At 40.4% G+C, this 18,593-nt stretch overlaps 2 protein-coding genes across 8 annotated transcripts in view; one reads left to right on the forward strand and one right to left on the reverse strand.

Moving 5' to 3' along the window:
* Nucleotides 1–18,593, reverse strand: part of tut4 (terminal uridylyl transferase 4) — a 101,804-nt gene that overhangs the window by 25,990 nt on the left and 57,221 nt on the right. For all 5 annotated transcript variants that reach the window (XR_013296457.1, XR_013296456.1, XR_013296455.1 and 2 more), the window contains 10 exons: nucleotides 13,505–13,608; nucleotides 13,353–13,410; nucleotides 6,139–6,242; nucleotides 5,969–6,058; nucleotides 4,643–4,756; nucleotides 3,026–3,103; nucleotides 2,745–2,928; nucleotides 2,605–2,652; nucleotides 2,296–2,378; nucleotides 2,069–2,184 (listed from right to left, as the gene is read on the reverse strand). Coding sequence is in view for 2 of the 5 variants with exons in the window: in XM_077584585.1 (XP_077440711.1) it covers nucleotides 2,069–2,184; nucleotides 2,296–2,378; nucleotides 2,605–2,652; nucleotides 2,745–2,928; nucleotides 3,026–3,103; nucleotides 4,643–4,756; nucleotides 5,969–6,058; nucleotides 6,139–6,242; nucleotides 13,353–13,410; nucleotides 13,505–13,608 (979 nt within the window). In the remaining 3 variants the exon portion in view is untranslated. The remainder of the gene's footprint in view (nucleotides 1–2,068; nucleotides 2,185–2,295; nucleotides 2,379–2,604; nucleotides 2,653–2,744; nucleotides 2,929–3,025; nucleotides 3,104–4,642; nucleotides 4,757–5,968; nucleotides 6,059–6,138; nucleotides 6,243–13,352; nucleotides 13,411–13,504; nucleotides 13,609–18,593) is intronic.
* On the forward strand, nucleotides 6,584–9,026 carry LOC144062836 (protein FAM200B-like). Of its 3 annotated transcripts, none has more exons than XM_077584587.1 (3): nucleotides 6,584–6,914; nucleotides 6,987–7,252; nucleotides 7,366–9,026. In XM_077584587.1, exons 1-3 carry the CDS (start codon nucleotides 6,839–6,841, stop codon nucleotides 7,855–7,857), a joined length of 834 nt encoding a protein of 277 aa, XP_077440713.1. In that variant the 5' UTR covers nucleotides 6,584–6,838; the 3' UTR covers nucleotides 7,858–9,026. The 3 variants fall into 3 exon arrangements, with proteins under 3 accessions (XP_077440713.1, XP_077440714.1, XP_077440712.1); XM_077584588.1 differs by having other exon boundaries at nucleotides 7,122–7,252; XM_077584586.1 differs by having other exon boundaries at nucleotides 6,584–7,252.

The raw sequence follows: 18,593 nt of genomic DNA on the forward strand, positions 1-18,593 counted from the left end.
CTCCCCTCCCCTCCCCTCCCCGCTCCTTTGTGGTTCTAAAAAAAGTAGCCCAGTTCCAAAACGTGACATAATTATTTTGGAGGCCAAATTATTGGTTCGAGACATATAGTCATCAATGTGCAGCTGCGCAAACCACCACCACAGGAAAACAGCTGCCATTAACGATGAAGAGAGGACAATAATGGCTTCCAAACAGATTAATGCTTGGACTTTTGAGAAGGTGCAAACTTTTTAACATTATTGAATGCAGTTTTCTGGTTGCTGCAATATTCATTCAATGTCCTCAGGCTGAAATAAACAGGCACAAACCAAGCACCAGTTACAAAAAAACAAAAAACATCTGCGCTCTCCATTGTTTTTGTCTGAGTGTGCAGTGCAAGCTAGCTGCAGTCGCTTTAGCATGGCATCACTGGCGAGGTGAGGAGGGGCTCCTGGGTGGTGGCCGTGGCAGTGGAAACGCACTGCTTTTTGGTGTAGAGCCAAGTATAGCACAGCAGAGTAGGGTAGATACCATCTGTGGAAACAAGCCTTTACAGTGCTATAGAGTGTTGACGCAACCGCCTGTTCTTATGGCTTGTTTGTGCTTGGCAACTCTAGATGTAAAACTGCGCTTAGTTCTACCATGTAGAAGCAGGCACAGGGACATTCAAGTTTAGAGACCACATCGCTGGTGTTACAATTAATACATGAATTTATATTATATATTTTTTAATATTATTATATATTATTGTTCTCCCCGTGCTTGCGTGGGTTTTCTGCCCCATACTAACAGATTTTTGACCTTTGCGTCCATAACAGTCCGGATGGTTCTTTTCCTATTTGGCCTGGAGGACACGATGTCCACAATTTCCAAAAACAATTTGAAATGTGGACTTGTCAGACCACAGAACACTTTTCTACTTTGCATCAGTCCATCTTAGATGAGCGCTGGTCCCAGAGAAACCGGCGGTGCTTCCGGTACCGGGTGTTGCTGATAAATGGCTTTTGTTTTGCATAGTAGAGTTTTAAGTTGCACTTACGGATGTAGTGCCAAACTGTACTTACTGGCATTGGTTTGCTCAAGTGTTCCTGAGCCCATGTGGTGCTATCCATTGATGTTGGTTTCTGATGCCACTTGAGGGGTTGAAGGTCACATGCATTCAACGTTATGCATTCAACATTGATTTTCAGCCCTATCGCTTACATGCAGTGATTTCCCGATTCTCTAAACCTTTTGATAATATTATGGACCATAGATGATGAAATCCCTAAATTCCTTGTAATTGTTCACTGAGGAACATTGTCTTTAAACTGTTTGACTATTTTCTCGTGAACCTCGCCCCATCTTCGCTTGTGACTGAGTGAGTAATTCAGGGAAGCTTCTTTTATACCCAATTTGGTCACCCACCTGTTCTCAATTAGCCTGTTCACCTTTGAGATGCTCCAAACAGGTGTTTTATGAGATTTCCTAAACTTTTTTTTGCCACCTGTTTTGGATGTAGTTACAGTTGTAGCAATAAAATTGCAAGTTGATTTTTTGCTAAAAACAATAAAGTATTAGTTTGAGCTATGGAGAAGGAACTATGAACTAGTTCATTTTTGTACCGATGAACTTAGTTAAACAATGTTCAATTATGAACTATAAACTGAACTAGTTCATTTTAAAATTTGTGAGTTGAATTTTGAACTGGTAGAAAATTAACTGCCCCAATAACAATAGTTAAAAGAGGGAAGATCATTTCTGGAAAACCCACAAAATATTGAGGTACAACCCAAGGTCAACCCCGCAATTTTTTAGTTACGGACTATATAAATAAAAATCTGAGATAGAGTGAATCCGCAGTATGTGTTGTACCAAGTTATGGAGCAGTTATAGAACAGGGATGACTGTGACACTGTGTAACTGTGCTATATACTGTATTTGTGCAGGCGGTGCCTGGATAGGGCATGGATAATCTGCCAGTTTTCAATCAAGCCCCAAGAGGGTGTATGTACCATACCAAATATGTTTTGTGGCACATTGCTCTCCTTCAGCGAACAGAAGTTATAGTCTTGGTAAGTGAGTGAGATTTCATATTAAAAGTCCAACCTGCGTCTCTTTGGACAGTCCTTCATATAATGTCCAATCTTTCCACAGATCCTGCAACACCTGTCATTTGGTGCCAACTCGCCGTCTGTTAGAACCTTTGCGTCAAAGAAGTAGTCCTACAGCAGGGGCAATGAAACATTTCAAATGGTTTACTGGCACTCTGAGTTACTACTAACATCTGAATCTGTGGCTATCATGTGATCAAAAATTGCTCAGTTTGCCCTTACCACTTCAGTACCAGGAACTGGGTAGAAGGGAGTTCCAAACAGCTTTCGTCCATTTATGAAAGCCTTCATGATAAAGTTTGTCACTGTAAAAGGAAAGAGATGTTTCAAGGGAAGGCGATATACATATTTAGGTTCTGCAACTGTATTCTAAAATGCAACCACTTGCAGTAGCGATCAGTCATCTTAAATATTATTGCGGGTTTATCCAAATTAATAACTCATCTGATCTAACCATAAAAGAGTATTTATGGTCATTTTAACAAACCAATCTTTAAACATGGTTTTGTTGGGGTGAAAGAAAATACATACTTTTGCGAGAAACTCCGGCACCAAGATTATGATTCAAATCAAAAGGATCTGAGAGGATCAAAGACAAGTAAGTGGAAACAAGTTGCAATACCACTTTAAGCATGTGAAATTAGCTAGAACAGACACTTTCATTAGTGCACCTTCAATAGCGATGCATTTACTCGTCCACTGTTTTTCAAAGGTAGTGAGGCGTTTCTTTTGGCGGATGCTGATGACGTGCTCTTTGAAGTCAAACTCTTCAGTGTAGAAGCGCAAGAGGCCCAACCATAGCTCACCCACAGATTCTGTGTTGAGCTCCACCTGGGACATACGCTGCCGCAGGCGCTGTGCGCACAGAAGAAACAAATGCCACATAAAATTTAACTGAACATTGTATGGAACAATGCAATATTTCAAGTTCAAAAGCAAATGTTGACCTCACCAAATCTTCAAGGTCATCGAAGAAGAAGGCATTCCAACCATCTACTATTCTCTGGGGAACACTTGTCCCGTCAAAGATCTAAGAGGTATCAATAATGTACATGTACTTTTGACCATAATGCTAAATCTTCATCTTCCCCTTAACTCTTTGACTGCCAGACGTTTTCAGAAAAGGGATGCCGTGGGTGCCAGCCGATTTAAGCATTTTGACTGATCTTTCAAGGTCCACAGAAAATGTTGTGTTTGGACTATGGAAACACACATACTACCAAAGTTTGGACTCTCATCTTTCATCAGAAAAAAAAAAAGTTTGTTTCTACCTTATTCCGTTTTTCAGTAATTAACAATAGAAAATGGTTAGTTTCACCCAAATGCTCTGTTTTGAAACAAAATACGGAGAAATCAAGCTTTTTGTGAAACGATATTTCATGCACTCTAGTGAATTTGACACCTTTTTTTTATGAATGATGCCACAAACACCTAAACAGTGCTTTACTTTTGTAAAACACTACCACTAACAATGAAAAAGTGTTTTTTGATAGCAAAATACGTTTATTTACATTCAACAGTGTAACAATTTGACAAAACAATTTGGCAAACTATTTACAAATGTGTGCAACCGTGGTACTATTTACAATTGTGTGGATGTTTCAAATACAGTTTTTCTTTTTCTAACACTCCCCTGCGTGCGTGCAAGGGGACGCAGCAGGATTTGCACAACAGATTACTTTCACTGCGATTGCCCATTCGCGTGCAGACGCTACACTTTCTTGCTGGCTTTTTTTCCCGGGGAATAGCAAGTATATACTGCAGTGTGTATTTGGCCATGTTGCCATCAAGTCTACTTTCAGGATCATGATACGGTGACGTTACGGTGGTGTTACGTCTGGCTTCCTCATGCCCTTCTGTTCCTATACCGGGTGGTAAGAGATGTTCTGATCCATCGTATCCACTCCATTCATGGTGGCATCGTAGTCCAGAACCAGTGTCTTCTCCGTGATCACTGTACCCACTCCTCCGATGAATATGCATTGGACTCGTCGTCCGATTGAACGTCCGCCTGAGCAGAAGTGCTCGGTTGTGCTCCGCGTTTTCCGGCGTTAGCATCGCTAGCCGGTGAGGCTTTATGACGTGATCATAGCCGCCGCGTCAATGCTTCCAACTTCGGCGTCAACCTCAGAGTCACCATCATCATCATCGTCGTCATCAATGTGCTCTTTAGCATTGGTCGATGCTTTTCGTCTTTGAAAAAAATGCTCAAGCGTGAGCTGCTTGCAACTGGTCGCCATTATGGCTTCCTCAGCCATTTTCCCCTCAACACTCTAGATCCGCCTCACGTCTTCTACTGACGCCTACCCAATCTTGTCCAAAGAGAGTCATCGCTGCCCTCTAGTGCCCAAAAATAGTCATTATACTAACTAGATCTGCTTGATACTTTCAACACAGCTGGCTAAGGCTTTCCTCCACCCGTTTCAAAAAAACAAACAAAAAAAACATAGTGAACGTCTTTTAACGTCTTTGGCAGTCCTCCATAGGATTTTACTAAACGTTATTTAACGTTTTTGGCAGTCAAAGAGTTAAGTGCCCTTTACAATGAATTGATATTGGTAATTAGTACCTCCTGCAGGACTGGGATGACTGGAGGCTGCCTCTGCTGCAGAAAGTAAAGCACCATCAGGATGTAAGCATAAGATGAGAGACTTCCTCTGGATGCGTCTCCAATGTCACAACGCTGTGAACACAAAAGTCCAGTCGTGACAAGGTAAAGTTGTAACCCAAGACCTGTCTGACCCAAGATCTGTTCTCATTTGTAACCTATTAAACAAACAAGCATTCTGGTTGGATGAAGAAGTCATCTACATAGATGATATTGGTTTATTAAATGGTTTTCCCAGAGGTGGGCGGTCCGTCAGGAGTGACTTACAGGACTACTAACGCTAGTGGCGGACTGATGGATGACCGTCAATACTGACGGAATGCCAACCTTTGTTGGTCGGTCCTAAAATAGCGCTGACAAAGTGACGATGGAAGCGTAGGTAAAATAAAACAGCGGGCCCACGCACCAATGATTACAGGTTGATTTAGCTTGAAAAAATAATGGGGATGCTACACAACGACGAATGACGGACAGTACAGCCCATCAAATGCACAGAAGCTTTCACATTTAGCACCACGGAGTTGCCCACAAATATTTTACATTTGATATTCACCTGTGCAACTCAAGCCCCCCCCCCCCTTCCCCCAACTGTAGTCGGTCCCCACCTCAAACCACGTTAACAAAAAAAGTTTGGCCGCTCGTTCGTCATCTCACGACTAACCAACAATAGGAAGATGGGGGACCCAGGGTGACAACAGTTGAGACCCACTAATGTAAAAATGCAAAAAGGGTTTCTTCTCTGTTACGTTTTTGTATTTCATCGTCACCATCATCATCTTTATTTAGAAGACTCAAGGCTGATATAAAAACACAGACACAAAAAGACACAACATAAATATTTATAAAAGACAATTGTACCAATGCATCCACATAGTCGATTGGTAGTGATTTGCACTGAAAATGAGATTACTAACAAGTCAGCAATGAGTTTTTGCAGTCATTCAGCCGGCACATACTTTTCCCATAAATTTCATGACAAAGCCAGAATAATTGAGGAGCAGTTTAAATGACATGTTAAAAAAACAACACATTTTTTATGGTCTAACTCAGTGGTGTCCAAACTCGGTCCTCGAGGGCCACAGTCCTTTTTGGTTTTGGATGTTTCCCTTTTCCAACACACCTGAAATTCATCAGCAAGCTCTGCATAAGCCTGGTAATGATCCTGTTCATTGGAAACAGGTGCTTTTGATCAGGGAAACATCCAAAACCTGCAGGACTCCGGTCCTCGGGGATAGAGTTTGGACACCACTGGTCTAACTATAATCCATTAATGTACTTCTGACATACCTTTGCAAAGACCTTCATCATGTATCCCAGGAACTGCACACGTTGATCCAAGGCTGCATACATAGCCAGCATTTTGGTGTTATGTTGAGCCTACCACAAGGGACCCACATTTTACAAGTTTCTCCAAAAATAATGAAGGAAACCCTCTAAATTAGGCTTCTGTCACTCACCAGAGTATTGTAGAGACTGATGTCTCCCTCCAAACCACTCTGCCTGTGTTCAAACTTCACGATAGGCACTTTTGCTGTTGTAATAGGCAAGATGTTTCTCAGCCCTTGTGTTGGGAAATAATTGAAGAACACAGGAAAATTAGATTGATTTATTTGAAAGGGGGCAGTGCAATTTCACAAGACATATGATAAAACACAGTTTAAACTGCCAGAATTAGCCAGAAAGCTATTTTTTTTCATCTGTAGTCCCCTGGCCGTGATATACTCCAAAGAATACATAAGAATAGTAAGGCACTTGACAAGTCCTTCACAGATATTACAATTTACAGTACAAAAGGATATCTAATCGCCTTCCTTGTAAGCCAAGATTAGCCATAAGCTTATCTGTGCAAAAGGTCACTGTGCTACCTGCATCTAGGAACGTGTATGAAGCAATCACTTTGCCTTCCTTAGCCTTTACTTGGACAGGAACAATGGCAAGGATGATTTCGCTGGCCCCATTGTCAATGCTGCTTTCATCTGATGGTTCCACATAGTTACTGAATCATACCTGTCAACTTGTACGTTTTATACGTATTTTATACGTTTTTTTACCATTTCAAATCATGTACGCCGTACACCGACTTTTGTACGGGGGAAAAAAAATGCGCTGACATGCGCATGCGTAGATATACATAGAGTAAATATCGTGGAAGCAAGCATGGAGGAGCCACCTAGTAAGAAACGAAGAACTCAAGGATCGGGTCGACACCAGAAAGAATGGGAGTTACTTCAAGGTGAATATGCTGGCTGGATTAAAGCATCGTTAAGAGGCACTCAATTCTCATTCTGTGTCCCTTGCAATAAAGACGTGAAAGTTGCTGCGAGTGGATTTTACGATCTGAAGAGCCACTTTAAAACTGCCGGACACGTGGAGAATGTGAAAAAAAACAATTCACATGTCCCATTAACCAAGCACTTCGTCTCTACCGCAAATCCTGCAGCATCCCACAAAACGACAAATGCGGAAATTCTCTTCTGCCATTTTCTTGCTGAGCACAACATTGCTTTCACAGCTGCGGACCACTTCTCGGATTTGGTGAAAGTTATGTTTCCGGATTCACAGACAGCTAAGGTAATTTATTATTATTATTATTATTATTATTATCATTCATATCTACAATGAATCAGCATTTATGGCACGTGTCAAAAATTAAAATTTTATATTTTAATATTATATTTTTGCAGGAGTTTGCATGTCGGAGGACCAAGGCTACGATGATTGTTAAGGAGAGCCTTGCACGTGGCTACACCCAAGACGTCATTCAGTACTGCAGAACTCACCCATTTACCCTCATGATTGATGAAAGCAATGATCGTACTACCAAAAAGCGACTTGTTGTGTTAGCTCACTTCTTTGATGGGGAGAACACAAATACCAGACTCCTCGATTTACCAGAGTTGGCATCAGGCACAGCAGCATCAATCTTTGCCGTTATTGACAACATTTTACAAGAAAATGACATTCCATGGAGTAACGTTGTGGGATTTGCAAGCGACAATTGCAACACCATGGTTGGAAAGAAAAACTCTGTCTTGTCTAGGATAAAAGAAAAAAATGGGGCTGTTTTTAGTGTTGGATGCATTTGTCATCTTGGCAATCTGTGTGTCAAAGATGGACTGAAGACATTGCCAGTAAACATAGATGACTTGCTGGTGGATATATTTTATTTTTTTTAAAATAGTTCCAAACGAATTGAGGATTTTAAAGAGTTTCAGGACTTTACAAATTCCGAGCAAGAAAAAATCCTAAAGCATTGTCCGACACGATGGTTGTCTCTGCAAAAAGTGGTTGAAAGAACATTGTCTCAGTACGAAGCACTCAAAAGCTACTTCGCTAGCCATGCGGATGTTGAAAGGGCAGGTAAAGTGAAAAGCATCCATGATCGACTTCAAGACCCTGTTTCTCTCCTCACACTCCACTTCCTCAGCTTCATCCTGCCTCAAATAAATCAATTCAATATTGTGTTCCAAACAGAGGCATGTATGATTGGAGATTTGCTACCAGAAATGGAAAGACTCTTAAAGAAACTCTTGGTGAAATTTGTGCAAATGGAATGTCAAATCTGCTGATAGCCTGCTGGCAGTTGATTATACAAACAGATGCCTGCAGCATGAAGATAGCAGGCTTGCTGTTGGCTTGGGCACCAGGGCCCTCTTCCAAGACACCAATGAGGAGGATGAAATCAGGCAAAGCATCACACCAGCCATGCAAGCAACTTTTTTTTCCTCTGTTCGCTCCTTCTACGAGGCTGTTGTAACTAAAATGATACAAAAATTTCCATTTGAGAATACAATACTGAGTGACTTGGTGGTGTTGGACCCAAGAAAGAAAGAGATGTTGGATTACACAAGTATTGTTAAGCTTGCAAACAAGTTTACACCAGACTTTGATCAGGAACAATTAAAAGATGAATGGGAAGACTATCAACTAATACCTGATGATCTTCTCCCTCAGAAAAGTCAGGATGGACAACCAATTCGTCCAGAGACATTTTGGCCTCATGTGTTCAAAATGAAAACTGGTTTGGGGCTGGATCGCTTTCCACTGATGAGAAAGATGTATCTAATTTTACTCAGCCTTCCTCACAGTAATGCTGATAGCGAGCGGGTTTTCAGCCATGTGAGGAAAATTCATACAGAGTACAGAAAGACAATGGGAACAGACACTCTTACTTCTTTATTACAGATGAAATTGAACTGTGACAACTGTTGCTCACAAGTGAGACCCTCATTAGAGCAGATAAAGTCTGCTAAATCATGCACATTGGCTTACAATAGGAAGCACTGAAGGCACAGTTTATTGCATTGTAAACTTTTTAAATTGAATAAAAGACTTTGTATGCAAATTACCTTTGTTATTTCTATTACACTGTCTGGTTACCGCGAGTAAACATGCGTCGTACGGTGTTTGTAAGGTTTTTTTGTGGTTTGTAAGGGGAATCATAATCATTTATAAGGGCAGTTATCGGCAGAGGTTGACAGGTATGCTGAATAAAGATCGCTTGCCTTTGTCCTTCACATGCAGCACACTTGGATGAGTTGTGAACATACTTCATCTTCTCTTGACAGAACTTGCTCATGTGACCTTGTTTGAGGCAACTAAAATGGAGGCCCTTTTTTCTGAGAAACTTATTTGTCCCTGTGAAGTATTTATTTTTGCAGTAGAGACAAGGTTTTTCAAAAACATTTCTTGCTCCAGTAACAGTCTTCCGGCCTGTCTTTATTTCCACCTTTGTAACTTTCCGGCCTTCCTTTGTAACTGTAGATTGATTGTTCGCTAGTATAGTATTTGTTGTGAAAACAATGTTGCCATGTCTCTTTTCTGTTGAGTGGCTCACTGAATACTTAAACTGCCATTTAGGGTTGTTTTTAACTTCACCATACTCTGGATCTATCACAGCCTGAGCCTCTAAGTCAGAGGTGGGCAAACTCAGCCCTCGAGGGCCAAAGTCTTGCAGGTTTCCCTCTTCCATAAAAAGCTGATTCCAATCAACAGGATCATTATCAGGCTTTTGCAGAGCTTGCTGATAAACTGATCATATATCAGCTGTGTTGGAAAATTGAAACACCCAAAACCTGCAGGACTCCGGCCCTTGAGGACCGAGTTTGCCCCCTGCTCTAAGTTGATGTACCTGATTAGATCCTTAAAATCAAGACTTCTTTGTTGTCTAATTTGAACAACATGTCCCCACTTTGTTATCAGTTCATAAGGGAGTTCATAGAAGATGGCTTCAGGTGATTCGTGTCTGACATTGCGTTTCCGCAGGAAATGAGAAACAGAGCAAATCCATGTAGAGCTTCACCATCATCCATCCATTAATAGAAGGCCAGTTCAAAGCTTTTTTGATATATACTCTAACCTTGTAAGTGTTCCCATACTGATCCTGCAGGAGGCTCTTTGCCTTAGGATATATCCTTGTTCTGGTTCAATGTGCATACAACTTCTTACCAGCTCTTTGGGTTTTTCCCCCGGTACAGCTCCAGATAGTGTAGACGATCTTGGTCGTTCTCCATTTTTATCTCTACACCATTATGAAATGACATCATAAAGGAATCCTATACCGTCGTCTTACATCGTAAGACTGTTTCCATTGTTTCTCTCGTGTCTTTTATCACTTCCTGTGTGTCTGTAGTATTGCTGCCTCTCACTTCTTGTGTATCGGAACAGTTTGACTGTTCAAGGCGTGTGTTGTTTTGAACTTCTGTGTTCTTGTCTTGTATTGCATCTTTGACACCTGTCTGTCTGGTTTGTTTTTGTATTAACACATGCGTCCAACCTCACTAACATTGCTGATCTAATTCAATTGGGTCTTACTGTATTAATTAAAAAGTCTAGTTTCTTGCTCCACTGTTGCTGTTTTAGTTGTTTCAAGTTTATCCTCCCATTCTATCACTGAACCTTTAATTGTTTGTAGTCTGTCTTAAGCCTAGCTTCTTTTTCCATTGCCAGGGCTTTTGCTATAGCGTTGTGTTCCATCGCTGCAAATATGGACTTAGCTTCCATTGCTGCAACTTTTGACGTAGCCTCCATTGCTGCAGCTTTAGCTTCCTGTTTTATTGCTGCAATTTTGGACTTAGCTTCTAGTTCCATTGCTGCAATTTTAGACTTGGCTTCCTGTCCATTAATTTGACCTTGGCTTCTTGTTCTATCACAGTTACTTTCGAGCTCCTATATGAACTTGCCATCGACCACCCTTTGTGCCTTCTAGACGGTGTTCTTGATACGCTGTGACAGTTTCATTGACTTCACCTGGGCAATATGGTTTTTTAGCTTATCAATCCTTGGGCCAAACTAATACTCTTTGTCTTCATCGCAGTCCATTCCATTCCCTTCCATCTGACCTGATTTGCTGCATCAGCACTTTAACAGATCTATTCACTCTTACGCAGAGGGATTGCATGGTCACCTCTGAGAGGCACTAGTACGCTCACTACAGTCTGTTTGGTTGATGAATTAAGCCAGAGCTGCTGAAAGACAATTCAGAGCCGTGTATATGGCCCTCATATCTGCAACATTGTGAGAACTGGCCCAGTTCAAAAGATTGCACTTTTTTAGTATTGCATGTAATATAGTGCTGTGGCTTTTCGTCCATAACTTTTGGCTTGTTTGTGTAGTACTTTTAATGGTCTTTTCTTGCTCTGACTTGCCTGAGGCCAGCTTATCATGCAATAGTTGAGTTAAGTGACTAAATGGAATGCAAAAAAAGTTTTTGCCGACATCAAGTCAGATTATGGGTTACAAGTACCATGCTGGTAATGGATGCAAGATTCCATCCATTACTTCAGCTTTTTGGAATCTCTACAAATGTATTGTTTTTTTATCACATTTTTTTAAGCCTCTTTCAGTTGTTGTTTGTTTGGGGGTTTCTTCCTTCAGTCTCCTCTTCAGGTGCATGCTCTATTGGGTTTGGGTCCGGTGATTGACTTGGCCACTCTAAGACCTTCTATTTTTTCCCCCGCTGATGAAGTCATTTGTTGTGTTGGCAGTGTTTTACAGCAGATCATTGTCTTATTGTTGCATGATGAAGCTTCTCCCAATTTGTTTTTTGCCAGACAAAATGGTTTTGTAGACTTCAGAATTCCTTCTGCTGCTACCATCATAAGTTCCATCATCAATAATGACTAGAGTACCCGTTCCGTAAGCAGTCATGCAAGCCCAAGCTGTGAAATTAGCTCCACCATGCTTCACAGATAACCATGCTTCACAGATGACCTGTACTTCTCTTTAAATCTGATCTGGCCTTCCGATTCTTTTTGCTGGTAAGTGGTTTACTTTGCACCTTGTGGTACTCCCTGTACATTTCTTCTCTCCAAGTCTTCTTTTAACAGTGAATTGTAATGCCCAATTCACACTGACTGTGAAACGAATACGGAACCGCATCTGTACGGACGCCGCAAGGATAATAAAGCATTTGAGTCTGCGTGCCAATTCACACCAGCAGCGGTGTGTATGCGGATCCAGAGCTGCGGAAGGTTTCCACAAGATTTTCATGAAGTTCAAAAAATTACATGAGCCAGACAGGAAGTCAGGCGTCGGCATCAAGGTACATCTGGTATATTTCAAAATAAAACCATTTGCAAACTTTTTTTTTTTTACAAACATACTTATAGAGATGGCTCAAATGATGATGCGTTGTCTTGGGAAGCTAGCTAACTACATAGCTTGACATGAGTTGGACATTTAAAAGACAAAAAAAGAGCTCGACATGAATTAAACATGACAAAATAACACTATGTAAACACAAAACGTTCTTACCCATGGTAGAAGAACCATGGTAGAAGTCCCAGAAATTATGTCCAAAAAGAGTATCAATGTGAACGAAAGGCAAGTGTGGCTATTGTTTACAAGTACAGTAGCGCTCTATATACACGGTTGTTATCGCGTGAACTCAACTCTTCAGCGTGAACCCCCGTGATCTTGTGGTTTTGAGGGTACAGATTTCCGGACACGTACAGCTCACGCACCACACACGGAATGAATTGCATACCGCAGTCAGTGTGAATCTGGCGTAATACCTTCACCCCTTTCCTGTGGAGGTTGGCACTGATGTCACTGACTGAAATCTTTGGGTGTTTGAAAGCTCTCACAATTTTCTGCCATGAACCACTCGTCATACCCTTGGGTTGACCTGTCCGATGTCTGTTGCTTAGGACACCAGTATTTCTTTTTCAGGACATTCCAAATTATTATATTGGCTATGCCCAATGTTTGCGCAATAGCGGTAATCGATTTTCCCTCTTCCCACAGCTTTAAAATGGTTTGCTTTTGTCCCATACACAGCTTTCTAGTCTTCATGTTTACTTAACAGCAAATTAAAATATTTCCACAGGTGAAAAACAAGCACTATCAAATGTTTAAGGAATCAATCTAAAGGGCAACACTTGATCAATTAGAAATACCCCTCAGTCACATGTTCCAATACTTTTGATCACTTGAAAAGTGGGTGGCTTCAAACAAAAGGTGCTGTGTCCTGAGTTGTTCTACACATCTTGATGTAAATACCATGAAATATAAACTAGAATTTTTAACTTGAATCTTGTATTTCTCTTTTGATCCAAAACCCAAATTTCTTCAGTATACAACAAAAACAAAGGAATTGAACTTGCCGTTCCAATATTTATAGAGGGGACTGTAACTCGAACCGTGAATAGATAATTAAATATTCGTTCACCTGAATGCTTCTTTAGGACTTTAGCAAGAGCTTCGATGATCTCCTTGCAGTTCAGCTTCTGTGCAGATAATACAATTCAGCACTAAATGTTAAAGCAACCCATCTCAAATATCAATAATGAAGTATCCTCTGGTAAATGTATGTATGCCTACCTCTGCAGTTTCATGACCCTCTAGAGTCATGCAAATGTCAAGGTCACTGTCATGGAAACCAAATCCATTTTTGGAGGATCCAAACAAACACAGCTGAGCTTTATCTGCAGTCACAGGCATGAAAACATTTAATATGTGCTGTAAAGCATGCTGTGTTGACAAAGTAATAAATAAACTGGGTAGAAATGTATCAATTATAAGAAGATGCTCAAAATTTTTACCATTCAATTTAAGGACAAGTGTGGTTAAAAGTCTAGTGTTATCACATTTAGACAATTGCTCAGAGGTCTGGTCAAGCACTGCCATGTCATATATAAATAAACTACAGATTGTTCAGAATAAGGCTGCGCGTTATGTACTTTGTTATCCATATACAACCAATGTTGGTGCAATGTACTTGGGTTGGTTGAAGGTAGAGAATAGATTTTCTATTCCGTTCCTTAGTTTTTTATGAAAAGTATCAAGAACTAAATTGCCTAGTGCTGAAGCACTCTGAGACGCACTCGGAGAAGTGAGACATCCTACACGCTCGCACCCATTGACGGGAACGCGTAATTGAGAGGCACAAGGGTGGCAGTGCAAGTATTGGGACATGGCCTATTCGGTTACCGCAACAGTAACCAGAAACAGCATAGGTGTGTGACTTATGGAAGTCGGAAGTCCCGCCTCCTCTGTGGCATATACCCCATTCTGTCTCTTTACATAGAAATCCTCAATCAAGTGTTTTTTAAAGCATCGGCAAAATACACCATCAACCCACAATGTAATAAAGACTAGGGATGATCCGATAAGGGGTTTATGTTGCCGATACTGATCACCCATGAGTGAGATTTGCCGATAGTGAGACCAATCACATGGATTAGCTGTCAATTTTGCAATTCATTTTAGAGCTGCAACTGGCGATTCCTTTTATAATCGATTGTGTTCATTATTATTTTTTGATTAATCGTTTTTTATTTTATTATTATAAATTTTTTATTAAAATACATGACATTGTTTCAAATTGACAAAGCAGAAAATGCACGTACAAATTATTCAGTTATTGGTTCAGTCCGTAACATGTCAGGGAATGGGCAATAATGTTGATAACTGTTTTTCTCAGTGAGGAATGTGGCCCTCTACACTTGAATAATTTTCAATGAACAAAATTTTAAAAATACAAATTTTTTAAATTATTTTATTTTGGGGGGGTTCTTTTTAGGTTTAGTGTTTTGAGAGGGGGTGCCAACTCCCGTTTTTTTTTTTTTTGCGGAGAATGCATATTGATGGTTTATCAGCGGTTGTTGAAGAATTTTGAGGGTTTACAACAATAAAAAAATCAGTGGGAGTCAATTATATGCAAATTTTTGCTATTCACAGGTCCTTATCCCCTGCGGTTAGCGTGGTTCCACTGTGTAGCTTTAAGATGTAATATCACAATACACCACTAGACGACATTGCTTAGTTGGTAAACACATGATATGACATGACACAACTTAACTAAGATTAGCTAAGTAGGCCTAGCAATCTACTATTTAAGTTTTACTTGGTGCTGTCAAAGTTAAAGCGTTAACTCATTGATTAATCACAAAAAAATTATTGCATTTATCATGTATTAGCGCAGATTAATCACACTATTAATTTTGACCGCAGGTGATCCTTTAGCTTGACGGCAGATGGTAACGTAAAGGTAGCGTAGGTAGGTTTGAGTAATAAACATAACTACATGCATTTAAGTAAACTATTGGGGTCATTTTTTCCCATTTTAAATTATGCAAGTAATTAATTGATTAGAAAAAGAGGAGGATGAGAGTGTGCAGTGGATAAAAAAATGTTGAAGACGTCCTCATAACATTAAATGTCGAAAGAATTAACACATGACATGCAGTACTGTTCTAATTTGGTGGGCAAAAAATATTGATAAAAAGCCTTTTCAATTAAGTGATTAATCATGATTAAAATTCTAAGAAGTGATAAATCAGATTTATTTTTATTTTATTAAATAATCGTTTGACAGCTCTGGTTTTACTACATTTCTTTTAGGCCTTTTTTTGCTACGATTCTCAAGGCCAGACTTTTGGCTCACCCACAATGTGTAACCTGGAAATATGTGTCAACCACCAACGTGGGATGATATTGTGAAGTCTAAGGGTGACCCTAATTTCCATATCGTGGTGGTTTCATGAAACATTAATTCTATAGAGATCCATTTTGAAAGTATACACGTGGACAAAATTGTTCCCCGTTGCTTTGGAATGCTTTGCATAGGGCTGTTTTCTAGTAACGTACTACATCATTGATGACATACTGCTGTGACAGGCCATTTGCATTTTGCAGTAATTGCAAGCTTTATTTTTGTCATTCTTTTGTTAAAGATCCCAAACGTCGGACAACATCTGTTGTTTTGGGGAGTGATGGGAGTCTTCAGCCATTTTAACACTGTGTGCGTCTACATAAAAGGTCCGTGTGAAACATGGACGACAGCGCAAATATGGTTCTGGCGGAGCGTTGACGCAGATGAATTCAGTTAACCTATTTTTGAAGTCTACCAATCCGACTTGGTAGACTTTTTTCCCCAGCCCTATTATATTGACACAGGTAAGAGGAAGAATATTCCGATCAGCTTTTCCAGTGGTAAGCTTAGAATAGATTGTTGCCAAGAACATTGCATTGTCAATGCCATTGTACATGGCAAGCGTTTCTCCTTCCAGTGTACTTTTCATTACACGTCTGATTTTCTTAGATTGCCAAAACAGAAGGGAGAACTTTCCCATTTTTACCATGAGAGTAATTAAAGCACCTCCCTGTATACCTCCATTTGGAAGATTACCCAGCAAAGCATCACTTAAGTCAGCCAAACTCTAATCATCACTGTTGTCCAAATACTGAAATTTAGACTGAACAGTAGCATTTTTAATGTTCGATGACGATAGGTTGTTAGCTAGTGGAAGTGCCATCATTGTCGTCATGCAAAACATGACGAAGTTAAAGCTAAAAATCCTCAAATAGATGTGATAGATGTGTTTCCAGTCCAAGCTAAATCTAGCGTCCCGCTCCCACCGGAGTAGAGCAGTATAGCTTGCAAGCTATACCGATCACAGAAGCGACATTGACCCTCCAGCCGTGTCCCATGTCTCCCACGTCAAGATAGGCCTTAAATGGGCCCTAGCTAAATTCCACAACCCAGGTTTCTCCCACCTGGGGCCCACTCTAGCTGGGCTGATTATGGTGTTCCTGATTGTATCCGTAAGGGTTCCTTTCACACTGATGACAGTTATTTTGTTACAAGTTTTAATAACAAGGAGACCAGTAATACTATCAATTACATGGGGCGGCATGGCTCAGTGGTAGAGTGGGAGTCTCATCCATGAGGTTGTGGGTTTGATCCTCACGCCTGGTGACCATGTCAAAGTGTCCTTGAGCAAGTCACTGAATCGTTGCTCCCAGTGGACCCGGCAAGCGCCCTGCGTGGCAGCAGCCAACCACTGGTTTTTAACCCTGTAAAGCCCTTAGTGACTTTGTGTCTGTGCACTAAGCACTATACAAATAAAGCTTACTTACTATTACCTTTTTATTATCGCCAAAAAACAACAAACGGTCAGTGTTCCCTCACTGTCAAAATAATCATTAATTTTCCACCTTAAATGAACCTGGAGCCTGAAGTCCTTGTTGAGGTGGAAAAATGTTGCTAGGTGGCAGACTTCCTTTAATTGGCTCGAAGGTGGAGGGGTTTTCCAATATCTTTTCAGAATTCTTCTAGGTTTGAATATCAATCTTGCACTATCAAACTTGTATGAAACGGTCCATTAATGGTCCAAATAATATATATTAATTTGAAATACAGATTTTTTTGTGTGTATTTTTTTTTCCAAAAAGAAAATCTTATTTAATTGTAAAGAAATATAGGCCAGGGAGTAAGCCCCATAACCCATGCTGTTATTGTGCAAAATTTGAATTTTGAATAGCCCAGCCCAGAGCCCACTTGACCATTCTTAGTTTCGCCCATCTACTGCCCAAGTGGGGCTCAACAACGAAGCCCATTCCCACCCAAAGCCTAACAACTATACGTGTTTGCTGGAAAGGTGGGGCAATTACTTTTTCACATTGGGATAGGTTTATACTTTTCCCCCCTTGGTAGGGATGGGTACCGGAGAAGCTACTTTTTGAGGTATGGACTGATTCAGGTTGGTACTTCCGAGCAGCGATTCACAAAAAATTTACCCATTAAGGCCGGGAACGTGTTTCTACCGTTAAAGCCGGGAGCGCTCCAGCGCTCTTTTCCCTTTAAAGCCAGGAGAGCAGATAATTCATTTTGTTTTGTAGCCCATGAAACGCATCAGAATATACACGAGAGGTTGACGTGGGCCTTGTAGCATGTCCTGGAATTGTATTTGAGCATTTATGGCTTACGCAGATTCACGGTTATTAAATAAATGACGCGATTGACAACGGTGCGGGAGAAATTCGAAACAGTGTAACCAGTCTACAGTGGCATATTGTTAAGAAATATTTTTGCAGACAATGAGGATGTCAAAAAATACCAACGGCTTTGTAACGGAATGGATGACGAATAATTACCACTCGATTTCCCAAGGTTATAACAACTATGTGCTCCAATGTTGAAAGTAAATATACCAGCAGATGCGATGTTTGTTTGTTGATTAAAAAAAGATATATTGGAGGTTTATAATAATAAACTTATGTTTGTGTGAACGCCACATGTGTAAGCACTGAAATATTTTTAGAATTATGTTTCTAGCTGCTTCAGGAGCTGAGATATAAATTATTTTTAATATTGTTGAATTTCCAGGAAAACTTCAGGTTTTCGGAAGTGACTGAAGTAGATTTTAGAGTCATGTTTTGCCAGGCGCTTTAGGCCTTAATGGGTAAAATGGTGCCATGTTACCATTTTGAGTTGTGACTGTACAGGAGTAGAACAATTGACGATTTTCCATGGCGCACTTGAACGCAACATTTACGTACACCAGCGTACTGACGTCGCCCATTTGCGCAGGATTTCACACGCTAATACATTTCCGGGTTTGCAAACGAGCGAGATTTTTGCGGCACCAAGTCAAACAAATACAGTTTATGAAGTATAACAGCCTCC

This window comes from Vanacampus margaritifer, chromosome 13 (assembly GCF_051991255.1).
Source record: "Vanacampus margaritifer isolate UIUO_Vmar chromosome 13, RoL_Vmar_1.0, whole genome shotgun sequence".
Classification (NCBI taxonomy): Eukaryota; Metazoa; Chordata; class Actinopteri; order Syngnathiformes; family Syngnathidae; genus Vanacampus; species Vanacampus margaritifer.

Excerpts from the sequence above, each read along its gene's own strand:
- LOC144062836 (XM_077584586.1), top strand. The coding sequence starts at position 6,839 with ATGGAGGAGCCACCTAGTAAGAAACGAAGAACTCAAGGATCGGGTCGA. Across the intron at positions 7,253-7,365 it reads CGGATTCACAGACAGCTAAG|GAGTTTGCATGTCGGAGGAC; the intron begins GTAATTTATTAT and ends ATATTTTTGCAG.